Raw genomic sequence first — 10,523 nt, forward strand, 5'->3', positions numbered from 1 at the left:
CCATTTGTAACCTGCGGCTGTTGGCAACAGAAAAGCCTTTTAAATACATTAAGAAGATAAACGAAACATGTGTGCGCCAGAAAAAGAGATGCAGGGCTTCCCCTAGCAGAAGAAACGTAGTGTTTATTCAGGCTGCGCGCATACCAGTACAATATAACTATTCTGAGGAGGTTTTGCACAATGGGCAGCAGAGAGGAAAAGCTGCTTCTGGCAAAGCGGCATCAACACGGGCAGCACAGTCTCGCCTTTGTCACTCTCGGAGGATCCAGAAAGGGCGAGGCACTGCCGTTTCATTTATTTTTCCAGCAGAAAGACTTTGTTAGCAATCTCAAACCTGACAAAGGGGTGACGAACAGCGTAAGACACATTTCTTGTCAGCAAGCTACCCAAAAAAGTATTCTGTTGTGTATCTTCACATAAGGTAAATAAAAGGTAGCGTCTCTTCTCTTTCAGACAAGTCACCTTTAAATTACTGATACAATAAACTTTTAATGAGATATTCCACAAACTCATTTTACAGCAAGCATAAAGAGTTTTAACCAATATGAGCATTTTTCACAGATAAATTCCTTTCACAGTAACAGTGACATCAAAACATCGGTAGAATGTGCTTTGGACGTTTTTTCTCACAAATATGCATGCAAGAAGTGTTTTTTTGGTCTGCATGGGATATCACCTGCTCATCTCTCTCATCACTCCCTTCCACACACGTGCCGTTCTAAGAGCGGGCGTGCAATGGATTGATTGTAATACAAAAATACATAGGGCTGCTGTAAATTACTGCAGACTGGCAGGGTTAGCAGGCACAGAGGTGGTTGGCTTTGGGGCAGGGGGCAAAGGGGAATACATTGACTGCAGAAGCAAGAAAAAGTGCAAAGACAGAAGAGGAGCGGGAGCCAGAAAAATGCAGCAAAGACATGCTGAAATACTGGGGTGCTCTGAACACCCAGAGGGGATGGTGGATGAAGAAAACCTCAGCTGGAGACGGCAGCAGAGAGGTTTTTGTACGAGGGGTACAGAGAATTCTCAGAACAAGCGTGGAGTTGAAGCAGCCAGAGAAGCGAATGTGATGAAAATCCTCCCTCAGGAACTCCAGGCTAAGCCAAGAGCACGTGTGGCATTAACCCCTTCTCCAGGGACTGCAGCTTAACGCTGAGGGACGGAGCCAAGGTCCGAGATGGGGAGACGCTGTCCCTTCACCAGCTTTGTGGAGGGAGTGAGGAAACCCCTGCCAAAAGCTTCAGGAAAGTGCAGAGGATTTTTCTACAAGATGACAGAGCAAAGATGTTGATGCCAAAAAAATCCACCCCTCAACTGTTGTCGGCAACTGGAGGGCACGTGCTTCTAGTAAGCGATTATTCTGCCAAGCACCAGCACACCAATACAACAGTCACCCCAGGGCACGCACCAGTGCACCTTATTTCTGTAAAATACCACTTTCCTCTCTAAAACAATTGTTTGAAGGAAGCATGAATGACCGAGGTCAGGAAGGGCAGAGGAGCTGGCTGCTGCTGGCTGTGCTCCCTCTGCCGGCGCTGAAGACGGGGACCAGGATCTTTGAGAGCTTTCCCACCGGGGATGACTTACTAAAATCAAGGTCTGAAATGTGGAGTACAAGGCATTCCTCTTCCTGAACATAATTAGCAGTTAGAGTGGTGGGAAAAACACCCACCCAATCAGCAGGTTTAAGAAGAAGCTCAATGCAAGGAGTAATTTGCAGTGAACACTTTAGCCTGAGTATGTATCTTAGGCAAGGTGAGAGCAGCATGCTCTCCATTAAAAAAAAAAAAATTACACTACCACAGAATGGTTATTCTGAACAGAAACACTCAGTGTACACAATGGGGAAACTCCTGCTCCCGTCACTCGCTTCAGTCTGAACACACACTGCACGCTGTGCAGAGCACAGTCAGATTGAGCGAGTGCTGGACTGAAAATTCAGCAATTCCAACCCAACGACATGTGTAACCCCCTAAAAAAATACAGGGCACCCTCAGGAAAAGGTACACTTCCCTGCGTACCCTGTACGGATCTCTCCACAACACTTAACAGATTATCCTCCTGTACTCAGCGACCTGCCGCTGGTTTAGGTTCCAGTTTGAAGAATCCTGTAATGCCCCCCCATCAAACACCACAAACAACAGCCGAAGGCAGAGTCGCCTTCCCAAACTTATCACACAAAATACATTCTCAATAAGGCAAATGTGCAAGTGGTGGTTCCTCATTTATTTACTAGCAGGTTTTGGCCACCACTCGGGTATACTTGCAGTGAGCTTCACTTTATTACCCGCTATATTTAGGCAGAGTGGTTCATTTATATTAGCTAACCTCAGCAAAGCTATACCAAGTTCACCTCCTCCAGCCCGAAACTTGCCGGCCGACTTTCCCGATTCGGTTAAGATCTCGGCACCCTCGGGAATGCTGTCCTTGGGAAGAGGAGTTGAAAAGTGGACTGGCAGCAGACGTTTGCGAATGACACCCATATGGTAGGTCCTGGCTGTCAACTCCTGTCCAATGTAACAGCCTTTGGTAAAGCTGATGCCATTCATGTAGGCTAGGTTTGATTCCAGTGGGAGGGCTACTCCAGGAGGGAGATCTTTCACACCTTCGGGAATTCCTAGGAAAAAAGTAAAACCAACGGGGAAATGTGGTAAGATCTTCAGTATTTAAGATTTCTGGGATATGCCTCGACTGTGAGTTGTAAAACCACGAGAACCCGTAAGAAGCAGTGTGAAATAATGAACTTCCCAGTACTCCAGTTTGGGCATGAGTGAAACCATTAGCCATAAATGATGTTTACTCTTAAGGGTAAAGGGAGAACTGCACTAGAACCTAATTTCATGAAGCTTACAGCACCTCACAAGCGTACCGGTCGAAATTCAAAGCACCCAGAACGATGCAGGCTCCCACACAAAGGCACTGATGTATATGTAATGCCAATGGCAAAACCCTTCTCACCCACAGCCCACAAGTAGCCTTTAACGCCAATAGTTTTCCTCAGAGCTACAGAACGTAAGTTGGCCAGCTGTCTTTGTTAAAGCCCAAATACTGAAAGTCTGTATAAGTAGCTGTTCTTTTTGTGACCGATGACACAAAAATAGTATTTTTTGAAGCAGTGCTGGACCCAGCCTTCCGCAGCAGCACAGCCAAGATGAGTGCTGCTGTTTCAGGGAGGTGGCATATCCCCGCAGTCCAGCCGAGTTTGACCCATTAACAGCTTGCTTCTCCAAAGCAGATGGACTTGGCTTTAAGCAGAGGACCATCATTGTTCAGTCTGCCAATTAATTTAATCCACTATCTGCGTGGACACAGTAAAATCAATGGGAGCTCTGTGCAGGCACAGGGGCTCCTGAGACTGAGTTCCCTCTCAGATCAATCATCCGCCCCTTGACCTCTGAGTTAACTCCATGAATCCAGTCATACATTTTTAGGAAAGTAAGTTAGGGTGTTTCTGCTTCCTTCCTTAGCAACAAGGAAAACACACAGACTGTGCATAATCCCAAAATAATCAAAATGACTCAAACCACAGAAGTTTCCCTCTAAGAAAATGAATAATCCTGGTTTTCTTTTGATGTTAGCATTCCTGACCCACCACCCCATAATCTTAGTAATAGGAAACTGTACCCAAATATTGATTCTGCCACCAGACAGAATTATAACTACTAGATCACTTTTATCCTCAAACTAGCAAATAATACCTGTACTTATTAACAAGTTAAACACATTGAGACATACCAATGCGGCTTTTATAATTTATTCCTCTGTCTTATATCAGCGTCTGGACTCTGATAATAAGATGAAACTGTGATAATATATAAATAAATTAATTTCCCCAAAGCCAGTGACACAGAGTGCAAAACAGGACTTGGCTTTACCTTGTTTATACCTGTGCCTGTGGTAATCCTCAATGTTTCCAATATGACTCCCAGGGATAATCTCCAATAGATTTGCTCCTTTCTTTGCAATCAGTCTCCAGCCCATGACTTCTGTTCTTGGGTCAGGAGTTAAAATCAGAGCCTGGTCTGCACATTTAGCGAGGGAACTGGCAATGTCTCCAGCCCGCTCCCCGGGGACAACGGCCCACAAAGAGAGGTCAAGGCAAGGGGTGATGTTTACTTTCCTCCGGATCTTGTACAGTTTCAGATGTTTTTGTATGGTGTCCAGCACGCCGCTGTCACACTCCAGCAGGATGTGTGGCTCTTCTTCTGGACTCTCGTGAAGCCTGAAAAAGTAACACCTACAAGGTCAGAAAAACAAACCTCCACAGCAGCAGAAGCCAACACGCTTTTACTTGATCCTGGTGTGAGTCCAGAGATCTGGGGAATCTCACCGAAGGCTGCTGGCACACAGAAGAGTAGCAGTCAGCTCCCTGTAGTGAAATACCTGAACTTTTTCAGGCATCCGTTCCACTCTTTTCTAGCAAATACTGCCGTCACCTCTCCCAGGGACAAAAATGGGTCTGGCTCTACAGTCTTCTCTACCACTCACTCTTACCTAAAGCGAGGTGACTTCAGAAGGAGGAGAAGCTTCGTTCAGCTGTGCTTTCCATTAGTCACACCGTTAACCTGGCCCAATAGTTTGCGCGAGCCAAATTTTTCATTGATTGACACCACATTAACGTCAGGTGGCTGTACGGTGCAATTATTAGATGCCACATGGCATGCCGCGGTGTCAGTGACTATGCCACCTGTGAGACAGCGCAAACCGCTTGTTTCGGATACAGCCCAAATAGAATCATGGAATCATAGAATCATTTAGGTTGGAAAAGACCTTTAAGATCATTGAGTCCAACCGTCAACCCAACACCACCATGGCCACTAAACCATGTCCTGAAGTGCCACGTCTACATGGTTTTTGAACGCCTCCAGGGATGGTGACTCCACCACTTCCCTGGGCAGACTGTTCCAATGCCTGACAATCCTTTCAGTCAAGAAATTTTCCTAATATCCAATCTAAACCTCCCCTGCCGCAATGTGATGCCATTTCCTCTCATCCTAATATACCCAGAGACGCCACGCCTGGGGCCTACCCTGAGGGCCGCTTTAAAATTAAGATCATTATGCTTTTCTGCTGGGGTAACTCATAGAATCATTTAGGTTGGAAAAGACCTTCAAGATCATCGAGTCCAACCATCATCCATGCCCACTAAATCATATTCTGGAGTACCCCATTTACTTGCTTTTTGAATACCTCCACGGATGGTCACTCAACCGCTTCCCTGGGCAGCCTATTCCAAGGTCTGACAACCCTCTCAGTAAAAAAATTTTTCCTAATATCTAACCTAAATCTCCCTTGCCTCAACTTGAGGCCATTTCCTCTCGTCCTATCTTCAGCCACCTGACAGAAGAGACCAGCACCCACCTCACTACACCCCCCTTCAGGTAGCTGTAGAGAGCTATAAGGTCTCCCTTCAACCTCCTTTTCTCCAGACTAAACAGCCCCAGTTCCCTCAGCCGCTCCTCATAAGACTTGTGCTCCAGACCCTTCCCCAGCTTCGTTGCCCTTCTCTGGACACGCTCCAGCACCTCCATGTCTTTCCTGTAGTGAGGGGCCCAAAACTGAACACAGGACTCGAGGTGTGGCCTCACCAGTGCCCAGTACAGGGGGACGATCACCTCCCTGCTCCTGCTGGCCACACCATTTCTGATACAGGCCAGGATGCCGTTGGCCTTCTTGGCCACCTGGGCACACTGCCGGCTCATATTCAGCCGGCTGTCGACCAACACCCCCAGGTCTTTTTCCACTGGGCAGCTTTCCAGCCACTCTTCCCCAAGCCCTTAGAGCTGCATGGGGTTGCTGTGACCCAGGTGCAGGACGTGGCACTTGGCCTTGTTGAACCTCACACAGTTGGCCTCAGCCCATCGGTCCAGCCTGTCCAGATCCCTCTGTAGAGCCTTCCTACCCTCCAGCAGATCGACCCTGCCTCCCAACGATCTCACAGAGGTTGCAGCCAGTGATGAAAAACAAACAGAGTAAGCCCTTTTTTGCGCATAAATTCAGAAAGATAAGCCAGAAATCCCTTAGAGACCGGCGTGCGACATGGCGGCTGACAGGGCGACCGGCGAGCACGGCGAAGCCCGCCAAGGCCGCGCGCCCCCGTTTCCATAGCAACAGGACGCGCCGCTCCCCCTCCCCCCAGTAGTGGTCTCGCCCAGCCCCTCCCCGCCCCTCCGCTTGGTCTCACCTGTAGAGAATGAGGTCATACAGACAGCGGCCCTGCACGTTGAGCGCATGCGCATACAGCGCGGCGGGAGCGCCGTTCCCCGCTACCAGCGGCGTGACGTCGTTCGTCAGCAGCCCCTGAAGGAAGACGCCGGCCTCCGCCCCCCGCACGTCCAGCAGCGCCCGCCCCAGCGGGAAACAAGCGGCGGCCCCGCTCCCCCCGCCCCGCCACAACCGCCGCAGCAACCCGGGCGAGCTTGCCGCCGCCGCCGCCGCCGCCCTCACCAACATGGCGGCGGGCAGACCGAACGCTGTCAGAGTGACCCGCCGCCTCCCCTTCTCCCCGCCGCCGCCATCTTGTGTGTGTCCGCGGAGCGGGGAGGGGGGAGAGGGCGCCACCTGCTGGCGAGGAGGGAGCGCCGCCGGGCCCGCCCCGCCTCCTTCTCCTCCTCCTCTTTCTCCTCCTTCTCCTCCTCCTCCTCCTCCTCCTCCTTCTCCTCCTTCTTCTCCTTCTCCGTCTCCTCCGTCCCGCCCCGGGTCCCGGCAGCGATCGGGCAGCGGTGGCGGAGCCGGGACCCGGCGACAGCGCTGGGCAACGGCAACCCCGACGGTGGGCCCTGCCGTGGAGAAAGTGAAGGAAACAGCCTAAAAATAAACGCACCTAACCTCGGGGTTTTTTTGGGGGGGGGGCTGTCCTCAGCGTTCCTGACACCCCCCAACCCGCCTTCAGTCATTCCTTCCCCCCCTGAGCCTTTAATCCCTTGGAAACCGCAGAAAGATAGGGTACGTACCCATTCTTCCCCAGTCATGCTTTGGCCAGCACACTGGAAAACGCTGCTGCTCCAAAGGTTCCTGTTTTCCACTCAATTTTAATGCTCCGGTACTTCTCTTTCTGTAGGACCCATCAGCTGCCCCCATCCTCGCCCCCATCCTCTTTTTAACACTCTCGGGAAAACTGTCAGTAGCTCCGTTCTGGAATAAACGATAGCGTTTGACAGTAGGAATTTCTAGTAAGCGACACTGCACAGAAATAAAATCCCTGTGTTAAAAGCGCGGGGCTGAAGGTGCTGTTCCCTTGCCTCTTTTAACATTCGTTAGCCCTGTGGGAAGTGGACTCTGAAGGGCCCGGGTAGCCCCGGGTCTAGCTGCAGCTCCTTAACGCTGGAATTCATCCCACAGTTCAAGAAACGGCCGTGAGTCATGCCTGTCATTCGTGATTGCTTTTCCCCAGTTGCCGTAATTCGGTTTAAGGCCATTCTGCCCCTTGCCGTTGCCAACACCAGCACGTGTGCAGCACTGCAGGGAGGGGGCTCGGCTGGCCCAAAATGAACCCTGCAAAAAGGAGCCGTCAGTCCTCATCGGGACAGGCAGCGCCATTGCCGAGCCCCGGCGCAAACCCACCGACCCTAAAACCCTGAGCCGAGGGGCTCGTTTTTCGGGAGTTGCAAACGCGACGGCAGCAGACAGCATGTTCAGCCAGCTGGTCCTCGGGCAGGACCGGGCTTTCCCCGCGTGCCCCGGCAGCGATAACCTTATCACATATCCCCGTGTCCGGGGGGACAGATGTGCTGCCGGCGGTGGCGAGCAATGTGGCGTGTTCACCACCCGAATTCAGCGCTGGCCGTGCTCGGAGGCGATGCTCGTCAGGCAGCTGCGCAGGCAGAGCAGGTGGAGAAACAAAAACAGGCAGCGGATGCGATTCGAGGTGACCTTGGCGTGCAAACGTGCTCTGCCCGGCTGCTGGCACGTGCTGTGCCTAAAAAATGGGGCTGAGGAAACCTGCCTGCCTTTAAACCAGGGCTGGAGATGCAAAGACCTGATGCCCATTGTGGGTTTTTTTCTCTCCCTGGAAGTGGGAACATGCCAGGAGCTATGCTTTGCTTTTTAGAGGTCCAGGAGAAGAGGGAAAGTCATGTATCTGGAAGCACAGCTGGGCTGAGACTCCAGGGTCCAACAAGCACTCTAGACCCACAGCTGGATCCAGCTTTGGCTCTTTTTTACCCGGTGCCACATCCCTGCTGCACCCACCAAGACACGGGGACGAGTGGTGGGTGGCTGTCCCACGAGCAGCCCTTTGCCATTTCTCTCAATGCACGCCTGTGCTGCCTCCATCTCACGTCAGAGCATATTTGAAAGGGTGGCGATGGAAAGAAAAGTGAAAATGGAAAAGAACCAGGAAGCCAGTTTGAGCCTTTATTTGTTTTTTCGCTGCCTACAGCTTTTATTCACTTTTCTCTGGGTTTTCTTTTCTTTTAGCGCAGAGCTATACCGCCAGTAAAGTAGTATTTAAACATTTCAGTGGTCAGAAATTACAACTGTGCCAGTTTAGTGCACTAAATTGACTCAGGGGATGGTTTGAGGAAAGCCATAGCGTGGTCGAGACCTCCAACGCTGAGAGTCCAGGGGAGGTTTGTGCCAGCCCTCACTGAGCGTGTGTCTGTCTTAACTAAAAGTAGGGGACCTGAAACCTGGTTGGAGGGACAACAGGATTCCCAGAGCTTTCCATGACATTAATTTGGCAGACATAGGGTGATTATTCCCTGTCCTCCACATCCATCGCTCAACGCTGTTTGGAAGATGTTATGGTGACTTTAAACCCCACTAGCACAGCAGGGCCCACCTCTGGCGGGATCAAATCCTCCTGCCTTTGCTCATGACAGCAATATTGCATTTGGCTGATACTGTCCCATAGGATTAATACTGTAGGACCGAGTAATGTCATCTTCCTTGCTGGTATCCACGTTTGGAGCAGAGGTTGCATCTGACCTGCTGTGCTTCAAGCAGCAAGCATGGCATTACATGGACTTGCCTGCTGTGTTTTAAGCTCCCAACCACAGTCACAGATCCTCTCCTTCCTGCCCTCTGAAACCACAGCCTCAGCTCAGCAAATGAACAAAAAGGAAAGCATGATAAAAGGAGTCTGTGTCCTCAGTTCTCTTCTTCCTATCTATGCTTTGAAGGCACTTTAGGAGCATCAAAACGCCCTGGTGCTGAGCAGGGTTGGCAGAGGCAGGGGGAGTTTTGAAAAGCAAGTTCTGTGCAATGCTTACTCAACTTCTGCCAGAGTCCCTGGTGTAAAAATATCTAAAGTTATACTGGAAAACCAGCCCTCTCCTATATGGAATTCCCCTACCCAAATGTGGACATCCACAGCCAAGTGGGCTGGGGTCCCTTGTAGGTGATGGAGATAAAGACACTTTCAGGATGCTTTGTTTCACCCTGAAGTCTCTGCATAAACTGAATCACATCAGCTTCACTGAAGAAGTGTCTGTTCTCCCCATGGACTCCAAGTGGTCCTGGGGGGACCAGCTCCATGCAGGCATCTAATGGTACTGGCGATCAGTCTCTCCTCTGTACCTGAGGCTCTCCATGTCATGGTGAGACCGTGAAAGCTACAGCTCCCTCTTATTCATGATACTGCACCCACATCAGCCTGATGAACCGTCCCCCACCAGCTTTGTCACTTCCAGCGGTGTTTGTGGAAGGAGAGCTGGCAGCGTGGGGTGGCAGGGTGACAAGATGCAACATCCCCAGCTAAGCCCTATCCCAAAGGAGACATCCCCCGAAATTCCCCCTTGGTGGAACATCTCTCATCCAGGCAGGTGTGTTGGGGCAACTCAGAAACCCTTCTCACAGCTAAGAAAATGGTGAAAAAGGACAGAGGTTCTCTCTCTGTCCCTCACCAGTCCCTGGGCATTTGGACAAGCTGCCGGCAGCCTCTCGCTCCATCAGCTTTCCGCTCTCTGCTCTCCCACTGCCCGAAACCCTGCCGTGTCTGGGGCTTGCTGGCTGCTGTGGCAGCAGGACAGCCTGTGGCTCCCACCCGCAAGGGCTCATCCTCGGCATTTATTCATCCATAAATCAGCTGCACTAGCATAAAGCGGGGATAACTGCTGTCTGTCTGCAGCCAGCCCTGCGGGTTAATGCTGGTATAATAAGCTCATTTTCTCCAGCTTTTTCTCGAGGTGCTAAGCATGAGCTCTCATCCACGAAACCACGTGAGCTGCAATTATTCAACCCTAAGCCTGCGCATTAAATACTCCCCAAGCTGCTCTCCAGGAGTTCAGTTGCGGGCAGCCAACAGCTGGGACGTTGGGCTGCGGTAAACCATAGCAGCACTTCTGGCACGGGGACAATATCGCACAATCTTGGAGAGGAAAACACAGATTGTGGCTGTGTGAAGACGGGGAAATTGCAAGGGCAACAAGCTGGATGCAGAAATAAAGCAAAGTGGCAGCTGAGTTTGCAAGGAGTGAGTCTGTGCACCAAAGGGGCTGTTCTGTGCTAGCAGGGCTGAAAATGAAGGTAAAGCTGTTATTAGCATTTCCCTAGAGGGAGTGATTAGGAGCTAGTGAGATGCT

At 50.9% G+C, this 10,523-nt stretch overlaps 1 protein-coding gene across 3 annotated transcripts; it reads right to left on the reverse strand.

Moving 5' to 3' along the window:
- Positions 1–97: 97 nt before the first annotated feature.
- On the reverse strand, positions 98–7,511 carry IBA57 (iron-sulfur cluster assembly factor IBA57). Of its 3 annotated transcripts, none has more exons than XM_069778359.1 (3): positions 6,954–7,511; positions 3,876–4,222; positions 98–2,617 (listed from the first exon to the last, which is right to left on the reverse strand). In XM_069778359.1, exons 2-3 carry the CDS (start codon positions 3,979–3,981, stop codon positions 2,226–2,228), a joined length of 498 nt encoding a protein of 165 aa, XP_069634460.1. In that variant the 5' UTR covers positions 3,982–4,222; positions 6,954–7,511; the 3' UTR covers positions 98–2,225. The 3 variants fall into 3 exon arrangements, with proteins under 3 accessions (XP_069634460.1, XP_069634459.1, XP_069634457.1); XM_069778358.1 differs by lacking the exon at positions 6,954–7,511 and adding an exon at positions 6,448–6,555; XM_069778356.1 differs by lacking the exon at positions 6,954–7,511 and adding an exon at positions 6,185–6,453.
- Between the last annotated feature and the right edge of the window lie 3,012 nt (positions 7,512–10,523).

This window comes from Haliaeetus albicilla, chromosome 2 (assembly GCF_947461875.1).
Source record: "Haliaeetus albicilla chromosome 2, bHalAlb1.1, whole genome shotgun sequence".
In the NCBI taxonomy this organism is placed as follows: domain Eukaryota; kingdom Metazoa; phylum Chordata; class Aves; order Accipitriformes; family Accipitridae; genus Haliaeetus; species Haliaeetus albicilla.

Bases quoted from the DNA above. Each gene is read 5' to 3' on its own strand.
- IBA57 (XM_069778356.1), bottom strand. From the start codon at position 6,453: ATGTTGGTGAGGGCGGCGGCGGCGGCGGCGGCAAGCTCGCCCGGGTTG. The intron at 4,223-6,184 runs GTGAGACCAAGC...TTACTTTTTCAG, and splicing joins TATGACCTCATTCTCTACAG to GCTTCACGAGAGTCCAGAAG. The intron at 2,618-3,875 runs GTAAAGCCAAGT...CTTTTTTCCTAG, and splicing joins CAGGCACAGGTATAAACAAG to GAATTCCCGAAGGTGTGAAA.